The sequence below is a fragment of the Danio rerio genome, chromosome 21 (genome assembly GCF_052040795.2).
Source record: "Danio rerio strain M-AB ecotype USA chromosome 21, GRCz13ab, whole genome shotgun sequence".
Classification (NCBI taxonomy): domain Eukaryota; kingdom Metazoa; phylum Chordata; class Actinopteri; order Cypriniformes; family Danionidae; genus Danio; species Danio rerio.
In genome coordinates, this window is record NC_141041.1 from 6,111,298 (window position 1) to 6,135,000 (window position 23,703).

The 23,703-nt window shown below is 37.0% G+C and overlaps 1 protein-coding gene across 2 annotated transcripts in view; it reads left to right on the forward strand.

Annotated features, from left to right (window-relative positions):
- Positions 1 to 23,703, forward strand: part of col27a1a (collagen, type XXVII, alpha 1a) — a 229,348-nt gene that overhangs the window by 51,253 nt on the left and 154,392 nt on the right. The window contains exon 1 of one of the 2 annotated variants that reach the window (NM_001163294.1): positions 17,881 to 17,933. The exons of the other annotated variant lie outside the window; for it this stretch is intronic. Coding sequence (NP_001156766.1) covers positions 17,881 to 17,933 — 53 coding nt within the window. Of the gene's footprint in view, positions 1 to 17,880; positions 17,934 to 23,703 lie in introns of those variants that run through there. 2 annotated transcript variants of the gene reach the window in all.

Consider the following 23,703-nt stretch of genomic DNA (forward strand, 5'->3'; position numbering starts at 1 on the left):
TAAGTTATATTGATTATTACATATATATATATATATATATATATATATATATATATATATATATATATATATATATATATATATATTTATATATATATATATTATTTACATAATGCTTTCAGTGTATTATTACAGCTTGTCACCCAGTGATAAGCAGAGTGATTCACCAAAATTAATATGAGCGGCGTTCGTCTGACAGGTCCATTTGTGATAGCACCCTCCCAATGAATATTGGATAAGACGAAATGACCCAGCATCCAGCCTGAAATCTCATTGAAACTCCTAGTGTTTTTACAAGAGAGAAGTTAAAAGCCTACAAGTCTTTGGATGCCAACAGTTTTGTTCTGTGTGGTCATGTGCAAGAAATAATCCTCCATGATTACCAGATTCAAAACTATGTTGTGCTAAAAAATCGAGCTTCTTCCTAGCCAAAGACAAGGAAAGAAGACGGAGCTGTACAAGGCCTGGGTAATCATCAACAAGCAAAACAACTGCATTCTGACAGCGAACGGCACCTGTACGGCAGGGTATGTGAATATACATTTTTACATTTCATTCTAAGCATTCAGTGTGCGATATGTAACTGTTTTTGCTGAAATCATTGCTGAAATCAAAAAAGAGTGATGTGTATGATTCAGCAAAGCGTGAACTTGCCTGATATAACATGAGAACTGCAGAGTCCAGCATTTTTAATCAGGTCCTCACTTCATTCAGCTCCCTTTTAGCCAAAGACGTCTGCAGTTGGCATTAAAGCAGTGTGGTGTACGCTAAAATTAAAATTTCTATTTTTGGACTTTTGAATTTGGCATCTACTGCACAACATGACATGTTTGCTATTGCAACCGGGAACCGTGTGACGTTATGTGTGACATAGGTTGGCAGTTCCTTTATACTGCATCAATTTCATAGTTTCACGGTAAAAACACAGTAAATTAGTAAAATATTATACTTTTTTTTTTCGACCTGAAACCTTTTTTCAATTTGTATATTATTAAAAACAAATATTCTTGTTATACACAACTGAATTTTCAGCATCATTATTCCAGTTTTCTGTCTCATGATCCTTTCATTCATTCATTCATCATTCATTTTCTGCCGCTTTTCCGGGGCCGGGTCGCGGGGGCAGCAGTCTTAGAAGAAAACCCCAGACTTCCCTCTCCCCAGACACTTCCTCCAGCTCCTCCAGAGGGATCCCGAGGCGTTCCCAGGCCAGCTGAGAGACATAGTCCCTCCAGCGTGTCCTGGGTCTTTCCCGAGGCCTCCTCCCGGTGGGACATGCCTGGAACACCTCCCTAGGTAGGCGTCCAGGAGGCATCCGAAACACCTCAGCTGACTTCTCACCTCAGCTGACACCATCATGTGCCACCTCTGCTGACTTCTCTCGATGTGGAGGAGCAGCGACTCTTCTCCGAGCTTCTCCCGGGTGTCAGAACTCCTAATCCATAACAGTGCGCCCTGACACCCTTTGAAGCTAACTCATTTCGGCCGCTTGTATCCGAGATCTTGTCCTTTCGGTCTTGATCCAAAGCTCATGACCATAGGTGGGAGTAGGAACGTAGATTGACCGGTAAATCGAGAGCGCTGCCTTTCGGCTCAGCTCCTTCTTCACCACAACAGACCGGTACATCGACCGCATTACTGTTACTGCTGCACCAATCCGCCTGTCAATCTCACATTCCATCCTTCCCTCACTCGTGAACAAAACCCCTTGATACTTAAACTCCTGCACCTGGGGTAAGGACTTTCCTCCAACCTGGAGATGGCAAACCACCTTTTTTCCGGTGGAGCACCATGGCCTCTGACTTGGAGGTGCTGATTTTCATCCCAGCCGCGTCACACTCGGCAGCAAACCGCCCAGTGCATGCTGAAGGTCCATGTTTTGATGAAGCCAACAGAACAACCTCATCTGCGAATAACAGAGATGAAGTCCATGAGTCTCATGATCCTTCAGAATTAGTTTTAATATGATTAATTGCAGCTAAAGAAACATCTGCTGTTAAAAGCATTTGTGCTTCATAATATTTTTGTAAACTACAAAATTTTGCTAAACAGAATATAAAAAAATGCATTTAAATAAAACAAGTCACATGATGTTTCAGTGATTACATCCTTACATTCAGTGGCGCAACAAGGGGGTATGCAGTATATGCGGCGCATAGGGGCGCCACACATGGGGGGGGCGCCGTTGTGCCAAAACTATTTTTAAAATTATCCTTATTAAAAGTTTCAAATAATAAAAATAAATAAATATGTTTTGTTAAAAAACATTATTTTGCATTTTAAACGGATATAATATTGTTATTGTTTAATTCCAAATCATTTAACACAATAACATGCAGTCCCACAGCCTAAAGTGTTCATGTAGATGTAACTGTTTAGATTTGTTTTTATTTTTATCAAAATAAACTGTCAAATCATACATAATGTCAAAAGTTATAAGATTAATCTGAAAATTTGTCTTCATTTATTATTAATTAATTAATATAAAATAAGAGGGATCACACAAAATTTGAACCCGCATACCCCTCAGTAAATGTGTAGTTGCGCCCCTGCTTACATTACATTTAGGGTGCTTTCACACCTGTGAATCGATTCAGTTGTTCCGAAACAGAGATTACTATTGTTACATTGTTGCTCTTTGCTCTTGGAGCGGTTCGCTTTCACACTGCAAAGTTTCTAAACGGACCAAAAGAGTTAAAACAAGTCACGTGTGAGTAAACTCTCCTTACATTGGTCAGCGTGTCAGGGTTTATTTTGCAGCGTCCCGCTCAGCTGTCAGGAGAGGTGGAGGTTTGGTGGTGATTGACAGGGTGCGCGCGCGACATGTCTGAGGAGAGATGCGGTGGGGAGGGGTGAGAAGTGTGCGCGACTATGCCTATTTGAGGGAGGGAGACGCAAGATTACCGGGAGATCATCACTCGTTTGCGGGCATCCGGAGACTCGCGAAACTTCCCGCCCTACTCATAACTCTCTCTTCATATAGCCATAAGCCTATTACATATGCATAAAACACTGTGATATAACCGCGCTCGGATCGGATCGCTTTCTCACTGCAATCGAACCGCTCCAGGGTTCGTTTCAATCGAGCCGAGACCACCTAATTCAAGCGATCTCGGAGCGATTACTTTGGCGCGGAACAGAGCGCGATTGCCCTGTTCACATATGCCAAAAGAACCGCGCTAACTGGGCAAACAAGACACGTTCCGAAACAAAAGTGTAGGTGTGAAAGCACCCTTAGTCACTTCAGTGCATCCTTACTGAATAAAAGAAGCGACTTCCAAGCAATAAAACTGTCTTTGGCCACACTTTACACACTCTCTCTTAGAAATGAGATCCTGCGTCTTCCATATATATTAAAATAGCACATGAACCAATTTACACATGAATCTGTGAACACCCATCTCTCTGGGCTGAATTCAGATGGTCTGCTCGCTTTGTTTACCACATAACAGTATGATTACAATAATCATAAGCCTCATTACGTTGTCAAATCACATCGCCATGAGGTTTGCATTTCCGCCTTCAGCTCGAAATATAGGACGCCGTTTATACTTGCGTGTTCGCACTGACTTTATTCATAGAACTAAGATGACTGCATCGATGTATGTCTGCAGTACATGTGTTGTGTGTGTGTATGTTAGTTATTTTAGTGCTGTTAAGACTAAATCATGTGTGTAGGTTATTCTGGTGATGTTATGAGAGAGCAGGTTGGTGATTATTGCTGTACACGCAACCACACTTTGGTTTCGAGCGCCACACTTGGAAATGCCTGTGGGTGTGTGTGCATGTATGTGTTTAAATGTGTGTGTGTGTGTGTGAGGGTTTTTTGCCAGTGCTTAGTGCATATAGCATTGGGTGTGTGTGTGTGTGTGTGTGTGTGTGTGTGTGTGTGTGTGTGTGTGTGTGTTTGTCAGGGTGGAGTGAAGCATGTGTGTTTTTGGAGTGAAAGTGTGTCTTATGTGGATATTTGTGTTTCTGCATATGTTTGTGTGTGTGTGTGTTTCTCTCTTAAACACGAGAAACCAATGTTAAAGGGTGGAGGCCCTGCTATCTAATCTGGTGCACTACTTTCTTTTGCTTTCGCTTTTTACCCTCCTTTTTTCTTTCTTTTTTCTTTTGCTGATTTCATATTTATCCATGTTTTATGTTGGTAAAGCCAGCATCAGAATTACTTTATAGCTCACCTAAGGGTTTTGCTGTAAATGTCTGCTCAATTAGTTTTGACCAAAGTTCTTTTAATGTTTTTGACTGTATAATGAGGTAAATACTGTATCAACTTGGGTTAAAATTAGCAGGTTGAATCTAAAGTGGATCCTTTATATAACAAGTATACACTTACCAGCCTTGTTTTTAGGTACAATTTTCCAACTGCTCGTTAATGCAAATTTCTAATCAGCCAATCACAATGCAGCAACTCAATGCATTTAGGCATGTAGATATGGTTGAGACGATCAGCTGCAGTTCAAACCGAGCATCAGAAGGAGGAAGAAAGGTAATTTAAGTGTCTTTGAATGTGGCATGTTGGTTGGTGCCAGTTGGGCTTGTCTGAGTGTTTCAGAAACGGCTGGTCTACTGGTATTTTCACGCACAACAGTACATACAAACTGAAAAAAAAGTCTCATTCCGACATATTTATCTCAGATTTGCATGTCTAAAAATTATATTATTTATAAAAAGTTAATAATAATAATAATAATATGTATTTTTTATTTAATTAAATTAGAATTTATTTGAATTATTTTTTACGTTTTTATTTGTCATTTATTTAATTATTTATTTTTAATGTATCTTTTTAAATTTAGCTTTAATTTCAATTAAACTTAATTTAGCTTAAATTAATTTCATTTCATTTTTTTTACTTTAATTTAATTACATTTTTAATTTTATTGTACTTCATTAATTTTTTTCACTTGTCGATATCAGTAAACTCCTTAAAGAGGCTTTTATTGTCTTTAGATGAATAAGATCATTCCAGCATGTTCATTTTGGCACTTTTCGACCATGCCGTGTGAATTAATCAACTCATTTACCTGCTACTGAAGGATCTATTTGCCTTCAGTACAATGAGACTAGTAAGTAATAATGTAAATAGGGCTCCATTGTCTAGTATAAATAAAACAATATTAGTTTTTAATATTTTATACTTTTTTGATGACCCCTTTCTGTTTTTGACCCATGTACAGTACATATAAACTGAAAAAAAGTCTCATTCCGACATATTTATCTCAGATTTGCATGTCTAAATATTATATTATTTATGAAAAGTTAATAATAATAATAATAATAATATATATTTTATTTAATTAAATTAGAATTTATTTGAATTCTTTTTTACATTTTTATTTTTAATTTGTTTAATTTAATTATTTATTTTTAATGTATCTTTTTAAATTTAGCTTTAATTTCAATTAAACTTAATTTAGCTTAAATTAATTTCATTTCATTTTTTACTTTTTTAATTTAATTAGATTTTTAATTTTATTGTACTTCATTTGTTTTTTCCACTTGTCGATATCAGTGAACTCCTTAAAGAGTCTTTTATTGTCTTTAGATGAATGAGATCATTCCAGCATGTTCATTTTGGCACTTTTCGACCATGCCGTGTGAATTAATCAACTCATTTACCTGCTACTGAAGGATCTATTTGCCTTCAGTACAATGAGACTAGTAAGTAATAATGTAAATAGGGCTCCATTGTCTAGTATAAATAAAACAATATTAGTTTTTAATATTTTATACTGTTTTGATGACCCCTTTCTATTTTTGACCCATGTACAGTACATATAAACTGAAAAAAGTCTCATTCCGACATATTTATCTCAGATTTGCATGTCTAAAAATTTTATAAAAAGCTTTTAATATTATTAATATTTTATTTATTATTATTATTATTATTATTATTATTATTATAATTTCAATTAATTAATTTTTTTCAATTTTATTATTAATTTATTTAATTAAATATTTTAATGTATGTTTTTAATTTAGCTTTAATTTGAATTAAATTTAATTTCGGTTTAAATTAATTTAATTTAATTTTTTACTTTTTTAATTTAATCACATTTTTAATTTAATTTTACTTTCACTTGTCGATATCAGTGAACTCCTTAAAGAGGCTTTTACTGTCTTTAGATGAATGAGATCATTCCAGCATGTTCATTTTGGCACTTTTCGACCATGCCGTGTGAATTAATCAACTCATTTACCTGCTACTGAAGGATCTATTTGTCTTCAGTACAATGAGACTAGTAAGTAATAATGTAAATAGGGCTCCATTGTCTAGTATAAATAAAACAATATTAGTTTTTAATATTTTATACTGTTTTGATGACCCCTTTCTGTTTTTGACCCATGTACAGTACATATAAACTGAAAAAAGTCTCATTCCGACATATTTATCTCAAATTTGCATGTCTAAAAATTTTATAAAGTTTTTAATATTAATACTATTTTATTTATTATTATTATTATTATTATTATTATTTTAATTAATTAATTTTTTTCTATTTTATTATTAATTTATTTAATTTAATATTTTAATGTATATTTTTAATTCAGCTTTAATTTTAATTAAATTTAATTTCAGTTGAAATCAATTTCATTTCATTTTTTACTTTTTTAATTTAATCACATTTTTTATTTTATTTTACTTTCACTTGTAGATATCAGTGAACTCCTTAGAGTCTTTTATTGTCTTTAGATGAATGAGATCATTCCAGCATGTTCATTTTGGCACTTTTTGACCATGCCGTGTGAATATTTTAATTTTAATATAATATTTATAATAATAAAATAATATAAATTAGAATTTATTTAAATTCGTTTTACATTTTTTTTATTTGTTTAATTTCATTATTCATTTTTAATGTATCCTTTTTTAATTTAGCTTTAATTTCAATTTAATTTAGTTTAAATTAATTTCATTTCATTTTTTACTTTTTTAATTTAATTACATTTTTAATTTTATTGTACTTCGTTTATTTTTTCCACTTGTTGATATCAGTGAACTCCTTAGAGTCTTTTATTGTCTTTAGATGAATGAGATCATTCCAGCATGTTCATTTTGGCACTTTTCGACCATGCCGTGTGAATTAATCAACTCATTTACCTGCTACTGAATCGCTGAAGGATCTATTTGTCTTCAGCACAATAAGAATAGCAAGAAAAGCATCTGCCAGGCCAATTCATATCATTTACACCACTATTATCCTGATGATCTGCGGTCAGCACTCAAAACACAGAACAGCTGATAAAACAAAGCACTCGCACAGAATCCATTACGAACAGCCGTTTCCAGCTGCCATTTCTTAATTTATTAACTTAATGCTGTTTACTAAAGCAAGATAATCCCATTTTGGATGGGCAAACACCAGCATGAATGAATACTGACTGTAATTACCTTTTTTGTGCATATACCTAATTTTCAAAACACTTGAAATGGTCACATTTATCATTATCTGACTGAAATCCGATGATTAAGTAGCCATTTGAGGCTGAGAGTGGATCGTTATTTGCTCATTTGTGGAAAGGTCTTTTCATCATTTGTCAGTCTGTGAGTATTATAAGTTATTTTCTGTTTTCTTTTCCTCGGTAGATCGGCTCACGCTGCTCTGTGATTGGCTCAGGGCGTGGCGCTGCAGTTTTTAGGGGCGTGTCCTGCTTAATGATGGTGTGTGAGCGTTTGATCTGGCCTGGCCGGGTTATTTGTGGAGTGTTGGGATCATTTGGTTTGGACTGTAATTAAAGCTTTGGGTCAGCACGAGCATAATCAAAGCAGTCTGGGTGGTACACTAAAGCACACACACACACACACACAGCCATACACACAAGCTAAGCTGTAATTTAAGCGCAATGCTGAATAAAACACGGACTGAAATGCAGGAGGAGGTACTAAAGCGTAAAAAAAAACCTAAGTGAGGACAACAGAGAGTGTGTATCTGCTTTCGAAGTGTGTGTAGCCTGAGGCAGAAGGTATATACTAAATTCCACACCATCGATTTGTGTTAAGACAACATGAAGGAATTAAGTTCACTTATTAGTTTCTACAAATTTAAGCGGACTGAACATCAAACAATTCAATTCACCTTTGTTTACATAGCTCTTTTACAATGTTCCCTCACCGGCCACTTTATTAGGTACACCTCACTAGTACACTCACCGGCCACTTTATTAGGTACACCTCACAAGTACCGAGTTAGACCCTCTTTGTGAAGCTGTTTGAGATCACCCCATTGTAATGTTTTTCAGTCAATCTCAAATGACTCGAAGAGTTGCAGTATATTTAGTATTTTTTTTGTAGGTATATTTAATATATTTTAAAAGTAAAGTCATTAGTAATCTGATTACTTGTTACATGAAGTAAATAGGAATGTAATCAGATTACAATATTCCTGTAGTAGTCAGTAATTTGTAATCTATTGCTTTTTCAAAGTAACGTACCCAACACTGCTCACAGGAGCCCTTTTTCACATGCACAGGCGTCACGCGGGTAAACTCACAGCGGTTTATCATCATGTCAGTACATAGAAATGTTATGTGAGTAGCTAGCAGCGGCCTAATCTTGTCTGGGGAAGGATTTTAAGCTGTTTATTTTCATAAACTGCAGATGTGGATGTGCCTGATTGGTCATAGAAGACGTCTATGTCAGCGCGTTGTAAATGTGAACGCGCTCTTTCTGGCAGTTTGCCTTCTGCATTCACACAGAGCAGCATTCTGAGAAATAACTGGTAATGTCCCTTTCTGGAAAATTGCAATAGAGTTGGAATAGATTGCAATTGATTTTTATTTTTTTTAAATCTCATGGTAACTTGCTTTTATATTAACCCTACTAAACTTGCATCCAATGCAATTAGCTAAAGTTCAACTTTCGTTTCTTGTGTAATTTTAATAAAATTTTGTTCAATTTTAATTTTATTTAATTTTAATTTATTTAATTTGTTTTAGTTTAAATTTTATTTATATTATTTTATTTATTTTTATTTAATTTAGTTTAATTTAATTTTAGTTTATTTTACTTTATTTTTAATTTATTTTAATTTATTCAAATTCAACTGAATTTTTTTTTTTTTTAATTGAATGACATTTTATTTAATTTTACCCGTTTAAAACCATTTGCCTTAAAGCGTCAATAATACAGTTTGGTTTAAGAAGGGAGGTAATACTGCACCCCACAATGCAATGCATTCACCTTCCATTTCTTATTTAATATCAACTATCACCTTTAGTTCAGAATATATTGAATTAAATTAGGATTAAATCAGTTGAAAGCATCTGTAATAGATTTATTTTGCTTAAAAAAATCATTCTGACCAAGACTTTTGAACAGTAGTGCACTTGTTTGAGCCTGAAAGACGCAGTCCGGTGACCTTTGAACTGTTGAACGGTATAGGCTCTATAGGGCCCAAGCTCTGGGAAAACACTGGGGTGAGATGACGGATTAGTTCATAAAGAGGATTAGCCGGGAAAATTAGTCTGATCTGTGGACACGGGCTTAACATTCTCTGATACATGAACAACAGATGATGTTTGAGTAGGAAAGCAACACTCGTGCCACAATAATGACAGATGGAAATAAACACAAAAGAAGCCAAAAAACGGTTCATTAAAACGTCATTACAGTAATTTCTCTCACAAAACAGCGCATTGTACTGCTTTCAATTAAACTGATCTTGATGTTTGCTTGAATGGAATTAATGTTGAGATAATCTATATATAGGAAATATTTATGGTATTTCCTATTATATTTTTTCTTCTGGATAAAGTCTTATTTCGTTAAGTTTGGGCTGGTTTGAAATGTATTTAAATACATTTAAAGTCAATATTAGCCCCCTTTAGAAATCATTGTGATTTCATAACAAACCACAAACGCACAGATAAAGTTTTTCAGCCATTGGTAAACTTCTGGTGAAAGGTTTTTGTGACTATTTTGATTTTTATAAGGTTTCTTTTACAGCATTGATGTTGTAATGAAATTGAAAAGCAATCAGTTAAGTAGACTTAAGCATTCATTTAGTTGTTCAAGCGTAAAAGGAGATGAAAGACTAGATTTCAACTGTAGTGCCGTCAGTGGCTGCAGGCTAGCGCAGAAACTCCATTGAAAGTACTGGAGTAAAAGAAAAGTTCATATTTTAACAAGATCTCAGGAAAAAATGGAATTTAATGAAGTGCTTCTTGTTCGTTTTGAGACTCACTTTATATTCTACATCTCTTCGCTGAGGCCAGCTTCCAGCCTCCACCGCTAAGACTGCAGCTCTGCACAAGACTTTTGGCTAGCGGAGAAATTAAAATGGTCGTGCCGAACCGAGTCTGGTTCTCTCAAGGTTTTTTTTCTTCACTCTCCTATCAGGTGAAGTTTTTATTTTTTTTTTCCTCTCCGCTGTCGCCACTGGCTTGCTTGGTTCAGGACCTGTAAAGCTACGCATCGATGAATTTGCTCTTCAGTTGTTTGAACTCTCAGTAATGACTTCAAACCACACTGAACTGAGCTAAACTGAACTGAACTTAAACACTAAAAACTGAACCACCCTGATCCAGTTACTATGACCATTAATGTGAAGCTGCTTTGACACAATTTACATTGTAAAAGCGCTATACAAATAAAGCTGAATTGAATTGAATCTATCAAGGAGTGAAGATTGCTGATTTTTAAAGAAAACAGATCTTAAACGTAGTGATTTTATAATGGAAGAACGGTTTACCGGAAGCTGTTGGGCTGGCTGGCTGGCTGAAAGTTAAAAGTCTGTGCACATAAACCTCATTAACCGAACTTGCGTAGTTAACCTAGTTAACCTACCTAAATTTTATTATATTTTTTATTTAATTACATTTTATTTTTTATTTTGCTTTTAATTTGTTTTTTTTTATTTACTTATTTAAATTAATTATTTTTAATTAAATAATCTATTTAATTTAACTTAATTTTATTTATTTATTTATTCATTTAATTTAAATTAATTTAATTATGAGTTTTTAAATTAAATATTTAATTTGTTATTTTATTTTTTTATATTTATTTTATTTTATTTGTATTTATGTTTAATTAATTAATTATATTTTAAGCTAAGTCAAATACATTTTATATACTGCAAAAAATGCTCCACATAATGCCTTCATGATGTTCCAACACAAATTTGTTAAGTTAACTTCATTTGCTTTTTTACAAATTTAAATGAGTTTAACATAAAACAATGAAGTTGTCGCAAAATAATCTCAAACATTTTGTTGTTTCAGCTAAATTTAAATAAGTAGTTTGAACAAACAGCAGAATATATTTTTTTCAGTCTATAAAAGTAGGCACTTTGCCTTTTAGTATGCTTTTAATACATAATAAATTATATATTTGTCTCCTAGTTAATATTTCCCCCACCTGTGCAGAGGATGTGATGTCTGCTGAAACTTCATTACATTTTAATCAAAGGTTACAAATGCAAACTTTTTTAAAACTTGAAATAACTTGTTCTAATGAATCTTGTGATAAAACCAGCCCCTTGTATCAAGAAGGTAAACAGGATCAAATTTTATTTCATGTCGACTTAACCGTGTTCTGCTTAGGTGTTTTATGTTGTAATATGTTATACGCTCTGTTAAACCCAGTCGTACTGATTTCATGTCATTGGATTAAAGTGGAGCTTCTATCTTACTGTAAATCTCCTTTAAAAAGCCTGTATTATGGCTGTGTCCAGGTGTGTGGGCTCATCTCCTGTGTTTTCTGTGTTTGCACGATCTATTAGTGACAGACAGAAATAAACGCTGAACTGATGTTCACATGGAGCATGAAGATGAAAGAATGTCAAGTGATTGATGGAGGGAAAAATGCACTCTTGTTGATGGCTAACCGTATGTGTGTGTGTGTGTGTGTGTGTGTGTCTGTGTGGTACAGTAGAAATGTATACTTAAATACAGTGGAGTTTACAGGGTGGGACGTGTGCTGGCCTGGATGTGGGCGTGTGGTACATATTTAGATCACAATCTGTATCTTTACAGCAACTTAAATTCACTCTGCTAAATATCCATGGCAAATTGTCAGGTTTAAGTGGTGGTTACGCATCCAAAATGCGCATAATTAGAGGAAATGCTTTACGCGGTAACATTTCAGTCCTGTTTCTCTTCTGAACAAGCCATAGAGAAACTCAAAATGCCTGAAATGTTTGTCTTCATGCTTAAATCATTTAGTACAAAGCACGTTTCAGAGGTATAGCAGCCAGAACATCAGGCTCTTTTAAGGTTCACAAGGTTTGAAAAGTCATTTTGGAAGTGTTTTAGCACCTCCTTTAAACTTACGAACCCTGGTTTTCAACCCATGCTCAAACATGTCTTAAAAACATACCCCTATATACATTTCTGGAGATCGAAAAATACGTCCCAGGAGCTACGTTTTTCTTGCAGTTTTTGCGAATCCACAAGAGGCCTCTGTTTAGGTTTTTTAAGATCTCAATTTGCACTCGCTAGTGCCATTAGTGCCTGCTGATCTAGTGTAAATCCACCAGAGGCTACTGTTTACACTTTTTGACATCTCAAATTTCTCTCGCTAGTGCCATTGGCGCCTACTGTTCTCATGTAAATCCACCAGAGGTCAATGTTTAAGCTTTTTGAGATCTCAAATTTCCCTCGCCAGTGCCATTAGTGCCTGCTGTTTTCATGTAAATCCACCAGAGGCTGCTGTTTTTGCTTTTTGAGTTCTTAATTTTCTCTCGCTAGTGCCATTGGCGCCTACTGTTCTCATGTAAATCCATCAGAGGTCACTGTTTAAGCTTTTTGAGATCTCAAATTTCTCTCACTAGTGCTATTAGCGCCTGCTGTTCTCCTGTAAATCCACCAGAGGTCGCTGTTTACGCTTTTTGAGATCTCAAATTTCTCTCGCTAGTGCCATTAGCTCCTGCTGTTCTCCTGTAAATCTACCAGAGGCCTCTGTTTAGGCTTTTTGAGATCTCAAATTTCCCTCGCCAGTGCCATTAGCGCCTGCTGTTTTCATGTGAATCCACCAGAGGCTGCTGTTTTTGCTTTTTGAGATCTTAAATTTCTCTCGCTAGTGCCATTAGCACCTGCTGTTTTCATGTAAATCCACTAGAGGTCGCTGTTTACACTTTTTAAGATCTCAAATTTCTCTCGCTAGTGCCATTAGCGCCTGCTGTTCTCGTGTACATCCACCAGAGACCGCTGTTGACTGACTGACTGACCAACCAACTGACCCATCGTCCTCCTTTCCTAAACCCAACCAATAGTGTTTTCAAAAGCAATACAGAAAAAGGAAAGCCCTTGTTTGAATTTACATCACGTTTTCAGAGTTTACCACACTCTCACCCTATTATAAATAGTTTTTTTGGCTTTCTGGAACAATTCTTTACCGAACTCGAATCCCATCATCTTAGTCAACTCTTTTTTGCGTCTCAAGTCCACCGTCATACATGGCGGGTTAACTGCACAAACTGGTAACAGTGGGAAAGCGGTTCATACAGTGATAAGCAGTCAGCTACTAGCATGAGAAAGAATGGCGTCATACCTCCCCCTAGCATTCATTTTTAAGACGAAATGCACCCATACGTACCTCTGGCTACATAATTTGTGATCTCCAGAAATGTGTATAGGGCTACCTTTTTAGAATGAGCCTACGTTGCCTGTTTTTGAAGTCTGTGTTCTTAATTTTTTACATCCAATCACAGACTGTCTCAGTAATCAGCTCATTAAATATTCATAAGATTCATACAGTCACAGAAAGATGTTTTTTTTTTTTACAAATATGAATTTTTTACAATAATTTATGTATTTCAAAGTTAAAAAAAAAAAAATTAAATATATAAGTATAAAAAAAACTGTGCATTTTAGCTATCAAAAATGTATTGGATGATGACAAGAACTTGGTGTGTTTTGAATGCATGTGGAGTCCAAGTTTCTGACTCTGTGCATGAGCAGAGTTGAACTTCTGTAATTGAAATCTACATATACTACAGTGTAGTGCTGAACAATATACTGCGAAGGAAATGAGTATTGAACACGTCACCATTTTCCTCAGAAAACATATTTCTAAAGGTGATTTTGACTTGACGTTTTCACCAGATGTTTATAGCAACCAAAGAAATCCATATCCGCGAAGAAATCAAAACTAATTAGTTTACAAATGAAGTTATAAGTATTGAACACATGAAGAAAGTGAGGTGTTAAAGGCAGTGAAAGCCCAGACAGCAGCTGAAGATAGATCAGCAGTTCTTCAGCAACCCTCTGCTCTTCCTCAGTGTAAATGAATATCAGCTGCTTCAGTCCAACATCTATATTAGCAGGAAGATGAAGATAAAATCAGGGTGGACATTTCAGCAAGACATTAATCCAAAACACAGCCAAGGAAACTCTCAAATGCTTGCAGAGAAAGAAAATCAAGCTAGAATGGCCAACAAATTTATTTTCATGTTTGTATTGTTTGGGTTTTCACCAAAATCTGATTCAATTCTATGTCAACAGCTCCTTTAGAAATATTATTCCCAGCTTATTATTATTTTCCAGCTGTTTCAGCATTGGTATCGCACGCAATTGTCACATCACAACATATGGAATATTGATTTAGCATTATAGTTGACCAAGAACCACAGGTCAAAACACATTTGTGGAGAATTGAACCACAATAAATGAAAGTTTGTCATATGTATATGTTTTTTTAAGGCCTGTGACTGTATATGCAAGCATTTGAATAGAGTTTAAAGCATTCAGGCACAAGAAAGTGTAGCATGTGTAACTTTCATTCATTCATTTTCTTTTCTGCTTAGTCTCCTAATCAGGGGTCGCCACAGCAGAATAAACCGGCAACTTATTCAGCACATGTTTTACGCAGTGGATGCCACTCCGCAACCCAGCACTGGGAAACACCCACACTCTTGCATTCACACTCACACACTACGGCCAATTTAGTTTATTCAATTCACCTATACTGCATGTCTTTGGACTGTGGGGGAAACCGGAGCACCCGGTGGAAACCCACACCAACATGAGGAGAACATCTACACAGAAATGCCAACTCAGCCGAACCAGCAACCTTCTTCCTGTGAGGCGACAGTGCTAACCACTGAGCCACCATGTCACCCCTTTATAACTTTAATAAAGATCAATTTTATTTGATTATTTATATGATGAGCACTAAGCACAGTTAGTTTACATGTAAATATTCACTGTATCTACCTGAATAAGACTTCTCAGAAACCCGTAAAGCACTGTTTATTTCACTTTAACTTTTGCTCCATTGTGTTTGTTTATTTTCCCGTTGATGGAAGGGCATCCACTGCCTAAAATATATGCTGGATAAGTTGGCGGTTCATTCCGCTGTGGTGACCCCAGATTATTAAAGGGACTAAGCCGACAAGAAAATGAAGAAATGAATAATTGTTTATGAATTTAGTTTATTATACTTATGTAAAATAATATATAGGCCTTTCCCAGAGATGGGTTGCGACTGGAAGAGCATCCACTGCTTAAAAATGTGCTGGATAAGTTGGCGGTTCATTCTGCTGTGGCAACCCCGAATTAATAAAGGGACTAAGCCAACAAGAAAATAAATGAATGAATGAATATATAGGCCTTCACATGATTCACTCCCCTACAAAATAATCCTGATAAATCTAAATAAATGACTTTTAAAATAGAGCTATTCAAGTCGTCTGGTGAAACTGTACTCGTGTTGCAGAGAAAAAAAAATATTGCAATGTCAAATATTTCCAATATCGTGCAGCCATACTATAGTTTATTAAACACTTAGAGGGATAGTTCACCAAAACAATAAGATTTACTTATTGATTTAAACTCAAGTGATTTGAAACTTTATTTTCCTGTTGAACACGAAAGAAGATATTTTGAAGAATGTTAAAGTCACTGACCTATAGCAGGGGTGGCCAACCCTGTTCCCGCAGAGCCACCTTCCTGCAGATTTCAGTTGCAACCCATATAAAACACACCTGCCTGTAATTATCACGTGGTGTTCAGGTCCTAATTAATTGGTTCAGGTGTGTTTGATATGGGTAGCAACTGAAATCTGCAGGAAGGTGGCTCTCCAGGAACAGGGATGGCCACCCCTGTCCATTAGCTACTGACTTCCACAATAGAAAAAATGACTATGGACGTCAATGGCACCATTTCTGGTTTCCTTAAAATGTCTTCTTCTTTTGTGTGGAACAAGTGATCCTGAATATATAATGACAGAATTGACCTTTTAATGTTTCCTTCCAGCTAATCTGAAACAACATGTTATGAAAAGCCCTCAAAATCTACTAATTATTATACATTGAATGGTTATGCTTCACTTCTTGCGGTGGCGTGGTGGGTAGTGCTGTCGCCTCACAACAAGAAGGTCGCTGGTTCGAGCCTCAGCTGTGTCAGTTGGCACTTCTGTGTGGAGTTTGCATGTTCTCCCCGTGTTGACGTGTGTTTCCTCCGGGTGCTCCGGTTTCCCCCAACGTCCAAAGACATGCGGTACAGGTGAATTGGGTAAACTAAATTGTCCGTAGTGCATAGGTCTCAAACTCAATTCCTGGAGAGCCGCAGCTCTGTACAGTTTTACTCCAACCATTATCAAACACAGATTATCCAAATAATCAAGGTGTTCAAGACTAGACACTACTGGATCAGCTGTGTTTGAATGTTTGAGTGTATGTGTGTAAATGAGAGAGTATGGGTGTTTTCCAGTGAGGGGTTGCAGTTGAAATGGCATCCGCTTTGTAAAACGTGCTGGATAAATTGGCAATTAATAAAGGGACTAAGCCAAAAAGAAAATGAATGTACCTTTTAACACACACACACACACACACACACACACACACACACACACACACACACACACACACACATATATATATATTTTTTTTTTACTTTTTTTTTCATACTTTTTTTATTTATTCATTTTTTTACTACTATAATGTTGTGTATGCTATATTCTTGCTGTGCATTTGTATGACACTTGAGGACTTGAGCCCTATAATGTTTGCAGACTGTTAGCTATGTGCCTCATAGGGAAAACAAGTGTTTGGGATGTTTTTTTCTTCTTTTTTTGGACTGTTTATTTTTCTGTATTGTGTACATTTATTTAAAAAAAACAATAAATAACATAATTTTTTAAAATCTACATATGAAACTGCATGAATGCACTGAAAAGTAGTTATTTGGATTTGCAAATATTTTAAGGTAAGTGCATTTTGTGAACTAATAGGTGCAATTTACTTAACTATTTATTAATAAAGTAATTTGTTTGTTTAAAACCTGCCCATATAAATAGCTTAAAACAAGTTACCTATTATTTATTTATTTATTCTTTTTTTTTTTTGCAAATATAATGACCCATTTTTTTGTGAAAGTAAGTTTTTGACTTTCTTAAATCAGTTCAACGTAGAACAAGAGAGTCCCGCGTTAATCCTGCCTTAAAACTGACCCTGGGTTAATATCTAAAAAGTGTGAAAAGCCCATTGCTGTATAGCCTAACCTTGGCAGGGGCCGAGGTGCCCCGGTGTGCCCTCCCACAAGGGGCGGTTATGTACGGCTTGCAGTGTAACCCGACACCCGGCGCTTGCCACAGCTGCTCTCCAAACTGCTATTTAAAAAAGGAAAAAGGATGAAAACTTCCACTCCTGACTCCTCAAACCCCCCAAGCACCAAACATCCAGTAGCCGCCGTAGCTGCAGTTGCCAACCCGGCGTAAATGCATGCAGCGCCCGGGCAGGACCGGACAGAATCGCCCGCGGATTATTCCCGTCGCTCCACGGGAGGGATTTATGGTGGTGTCGCGCAGCAAACCGGTGGGAAATCGCGCTCATTCCGCAACACGGTTTATCCGATGCATGAGACGACGGCTCGCGCTCTCGGGCACGCAGATTAACGGATCAGGATTTTGACTGCCGGGACAAATGAATACAAATGAATTTAGCGACCCGAAGGAGAGTCCGCAGAACCTCTCGTCTGGTGGCAAAGTAAGTTGCAGTTTTACCTCGTACCAGGTACACCTAACGTTACTTAACGCAGGTCGGGCACCCCGGGAACCCAGGAGACAAAGAGCGCTTGGTGGCTGGATGTTTGCGCAGGGCGCGCGCGGGGTTGTGTGTGTGTTGGTGCCCGCTGAATGGACGCTTGTTCGCTACCTGTGTTGCTTGGCCAGAGTTCAGATCTGAACAGAAACAGATCCTGAACTGAAAGCCTCCAGGTGTGCCGGCAGAGATGTGCTGCTCGGGCCATCTCTGCCATCATTACGCACAGGCAGCATAGGTTTCTGGAGAGGTCCGAGAACTGCCAGGTCAGTTAAAAATAAAGCCTCTGCGCACAGCATAGCTCGTATTATTATGGTCTTGACTGTGGTTCAGGTCTTTGGGTTTATTTAAACCTCTAGAAAGATCCATTTATCTAGCTTTAAATTCTTGTTTTTTTTATTTTATTTTAGGCTATTCTAGCCTATAGGGACGCCAATGTTTCTGGTCTTATAGGCTCTTTTTTATTTGATTGCAATTGAGAACAGACATGTTTGGGAAATTTCCATTTGGTGCCATATAGTTTCAGTTTTATAATAGGCTACAATTCTCATTTTTTTATTTTTTACTTTTGTGCTGACTTTCACTGAAAAAAAAAATGTTTCATAGATGATTCCTCGGATTTACTTTTTTAAATATTAAGTGGCTGTACACAATTTATTTGGGCTAAATTTAAACAATATATTTCGTTGAACATTGCTAAATGTAATTTGATTGTTTAAATCAACACATCTAAATTGTTTGCAACAATTTTGCAAATTATTGTTCAGTGTGTGATAACTAACTTTTCATTCATTCAATTAATCATTCAGTAAAAAATCTGTCATTTCAGTTGAAACGTGCATGTTAATCTACAAGCTGTCATATTTACAATCGGTAGCCTATTGTTTTGATTCACTGTAAGACCAACAATTATTGGCCATTCAATTAATCACGATTTTTTTCGGGATTCACTTAAAGGAATCGGCTCTTTTTGGTGATTCTTTGAATCAAACAGCATTCGTCGCGCTGTAGGTTCAGAATAGTTTTCTCGTCGCGTTAGAATATTTCTGAAAAGTCTTTGAGTAGTTTAGTTCACAAGATCCAAGAATCTTAGATAGAATAAAATCCACGAATATCGCTTCTGGTATATTTGAACACGCACCGGGTGATTCTTGGTGCTCTTGAACACAGTAGGCTATTCTTGAAAGCGTTTTGGACGCGTCAGTTCAAAATAGTCTCGGTGTGTGTGTTTGTTTGTGTGTGTGTGTGTGTGTGTGTGTGTGTGTGTGTGTGTGTGTGTGTAGCCTACGTGTGCATTTGCCACCAAGGATCACAGTGTAAACCGCACAGTGACGCTAAACAAACAAAACTTCCGTTCCTCACACCCTCAACCGCGGCGCGGATGCTTAGGGTGCGAGTGGACACGTCAGGAATGAATGAATGAATGAACTTGTTCAGGTCTCAGAATAGCCGATAGAACACTTCGATGTAATAGCTAACATTTCTTGCACCACGCATACAGAGTGCTTTGAACTGTAGCCTACCTGAATGGGTGTTACGCTTCCATTCATTGCATAACGTTCTCCAGTGTTTATTTTTATCACACAAACTAACAACCATGGTACGTTCCATGGTGGCTTGTTAGTGTTGAAGACAAGTTAATGTTCATACACGGTATGTTTTACAAATTTTCAGACGGTTTAACTTGTGGATATGTTTTGTTAATACAAATATGTTATCCAGTCAGTCACATAAAAGCCTAAATACATTGCTTGTGCCATAAAAGCTAGAAATACGGTATTTTAAAACAAACAAATAAGTAGCAAAATAGAGTTAGGGCCTAAGAATCGATCTTGAATCCTTCCAGCAAGTTTGGATGTATGTAGAAGTCGTAAGATGCTCAATCAAATCATAAGATTTGCATAAATCCTTCCGCTTACAAATCTAGTCCTTGCTGAGGTGCGCACTGATATATTTACACTAGCTGGTGAACAGGTGTTTCACGTCCTCGCTGTGCCATGTATTGTCGCAGTGCCGATACGCTGAATTAACCAATCAACTGTCCGTTTCATAATCATACCTTTGGTTCATTTGCTTTTCTGCATCTTGTGCGGTCTGGTCGGCTCCGTCTACCGCTGTTCGTTTGTTTTCTGACGCCGGTGATGGGTCCGCTTTAAACTGAAGTGCATTTAACCTGCACTTTCGCATTCATCCGCTAGGGTGCGCCATACAATACACTATCACCAGCAATGTAAAGAACTTTGTGGGAGATTTGTGCTTATTTCGGGATTATTTACGTTCAGAGTTTAACACAAGCTTGTATTTTAGGCTTAAAAGGAAAAGTGAAATGGAGAAAGATGGTATTGTGGAGCAGAGGTCATGTTCCTCCTCATCAATGTCCATCACTGTGTGCTGAATGGAAGGAATTTTCCACTCCCCTATTACTGAAGTAAGAAAAGAAAGAGAAGGGTTGTTGTACGCAAGGATGGGGCTTTTTAGTCGTCTGTGTACATAGTGTGTGTTGGTGTGTGTGAGTTTACAGGTTTGTGTGTACATGTGGTTGCCACCATTGAGAAAATTCCACTCACTAAATAACTAGGCCTGGAAAAGGGAAACCTGAGAGCTAAATACTCTATTGACACCACACACACACTTTGACTTTATATGAGGACAAGGCATAGACTTTTAATTATCTCATGGATGATCATTTAAACAAGTATTCATTGTATTTTATTTTAATTTTAGAGACAGCCTTAGATGTCTCTATGCATATTTTTCAATATTTTTGTCAGATTAGTCCTTCAAAGTTACTCTGTTCTCTTCTAAAACTGCTTTGACTTCACTTATCGGTTATTTTACATCACTGAGGTATTCACTTTAACACATTTCCTATGCAGATTTTCATCCAAAATACCATTTTTAAATGACATGGGTAAGATTTTGGTTGCTTCGATTTACAAATATTCGCCCACACAGTGTTTATGAGGCACAGGAGATGCTTGACACATATATGAGTCATTTTCTGCAACACACACAAACACATTGAGCTGGGACACACACACTGTTTCTCACTCATCTGTTTGCGGTGGCTTACTAACTGTGAGGTCAGTCTGGCTGGGGTTTCTGCTGTGCTGATTGGATGAGAAACTCTGCGGTGAGACGTTTCACTTCCTGACTCAGGTACGGGTATCCTAAGGGAGTCTAGGACAGTGTGTGTGTGTGCATGAGAGATAAAAGTGTGTGTTTTTTTTGTGGTCACCAGGTAATGTTTTAAGCAGCTGTCAGACAAAGGCACTCACACAAACATGTCTACATACACAGTGGGGGTTCAGGGCGCATCGTCTATCCTGCCAATCATAATTGAAATCCTTCCCTTGTGGGTCACTTCCTCTTTCATGTGCCTGTGAAATCACAGGTTAGGGGTCAAAGGTCAGAGTTCAACAGGGTCAGTCTGGCAAAAGAACTGCATCTAAGGAGCCTTTGTGGAATCGTCACACATAAAGTGTAACAGTTTTCACTGCAGAGGTGTTAAGTTGATCTAGATTGTTGTAGATTATCTCTGCAGAATTCAGTTCAAACATTAGTTTAATCTACTAAGAACATCAGTTTTTAGATGCACCATCAGTTTATTATGCAACTGTTTAAAAGTGTTTTTTTGTGAACAGTTGTTTTTATTATTTTGGTTTTTGTTTAATATAGGAAGAATGCAGTATACGACTATATCGTAAAACAACCCCCCCCTTCACCTAGGTAGACTTCTTCTATAATAACCAACCCAAGCTCATTCTGAAAACGTAGTCCCGCGGATGTTTCTGGAGACCGCGATTTATGTAGCCGGAGGCATGTATGGCTGCATTTCATCTTTTAAGCGAACGCTACGGGACGGTATGACGCCGTTATTTTTTCGCACTTACCGGCAGACCATTTACTTCCGTGTGGAGGTCATTCCCGTCGCAACCAGCTTGTCCAGTTAGCTCGTCGTGTACGTCGGCGGAGTAGAGACGCAGAGAAGAGCTGACCACAATGTAATGTAATGTAATGTGTATTTATATAGCGCATTTATTGTGTATGGCCATACACCCAAAGCGCTTCACAATCATGAGTGGAGTCTCTCCACACCACCACCAGTGTGCAGCATCCACTTGGATGGTGCGACGGCAGCCACAGGACAACGGCGCCAGTGCGCTCACCACACACCAGCTGTTGGAGGAGTGGAGAGACAGTGATAGAGCCAATTCGGTTGAAGGGGATGATTGGGAGGCCATGATCGTTAGGGCCGATAGAGGGACTTTGGCCAGGACACCGGGGTTACACCCCTGCTCTTTCACAAGAAGTGCTGTGGGATTTTTAATGACCACAGATAGTCAGGACCTCGGTTTAACGTCTCATCCGAAAGACGGCACCCACTGACAGTGTAGTGTCCCCTTCATTTACGACGACCGAGTGCGAGTCCGGAAAGGAGCGGTTCCAGAAATCAGGTAGGACAAAAACAGAATCCAAAAAATAAAGTGAACGAGTTCATAACAGGGAGAGAACGTGGTGAAATCTGAAAACGTGGTCAAAATCAACCGAGGGCTTTTCTTTTTCTGGACGGCTGTTGTAAATTGTTGCTTGGGTTTAGGGAAGTAAGCGGGCGGGTGGGTCAATCGGTAAAACTCGTTAGGTTTAGGGAAGGAGGAGGAGGGTGGGTCGGCCGATTGGCTGGTCGCAGAGTCAATCATTTTGTCAGTCAGACAGACAGTTACTCAGTAGCGGCCTCCGGTGGGTTTACGCGAGAACAGCACGGACACGAACAGCACTTGTTAGAGACGTTTGAGATTTGAAAAAGCGCACAAAGTGGCCTCTCGTGGATTCACGAATAATATGTACCTCCCGAAACGTATTTCGCGGTTTCCAAAAACGTCCACGGGACTACGTTTTCAGAATGAGCCTGGGTTGATAATAACAGAACTTAAAAGATTGCTGTAAAAAATACAATACAATAAATTAATGAATAAATAAATACATACATAAATAAAAAAAAAAACACGAATAATGTTAAACCAAATAAAGAGTAGAAGTACAAATAAATGACTATTACGTCAGGAGATGCATAAAGTACATATAAACAGAACAGCTGTACATTTGAAGGTAGAAACAAAAGATTTGACTATACCAAAAGCCATAATCCAGGACTAAACAGTTTTTGACTGAGCTCTATGTATGTGCGATGTAAAAGTTCCATACAAAAATAATGTCAAGCAAAGTTACGCCTCATTGAAGACTACTCATTATATGAGGAATTATCCGGTAAAAGTGTTTTTGACCGCAGCATTTTCTGCTCACCAATGCATTAATTTGATCAAGAATACAATAAAAATAGGAATAATGTTCAATATTGTTATAATTTAACTCTTTTGTATTATAATATATGCTTTTAGAGATGCTAATCTCAATCGCATCAAAAAAATAAAAGTTTTGTGTAATTGTGTATATTTATTATGTGTATGTATAAATACACACATGCATTAATATCACATATACATATAGTATATATATTATACACACATATATTATGTCAAAATGAACTTTTATTACAGTGAGGGAAATAAGTATTGAACACGTCACCATTTTTCTCTGTAAGTATATTTCTAAAGGTGCTGTTGATTTGAAAATTTTACCGGCTGTTGATAACAACCAAAGAAATCCCTTTAGGCAATGAAAACAAAACTGAAAACAAAACTAATAAGTTTACAGA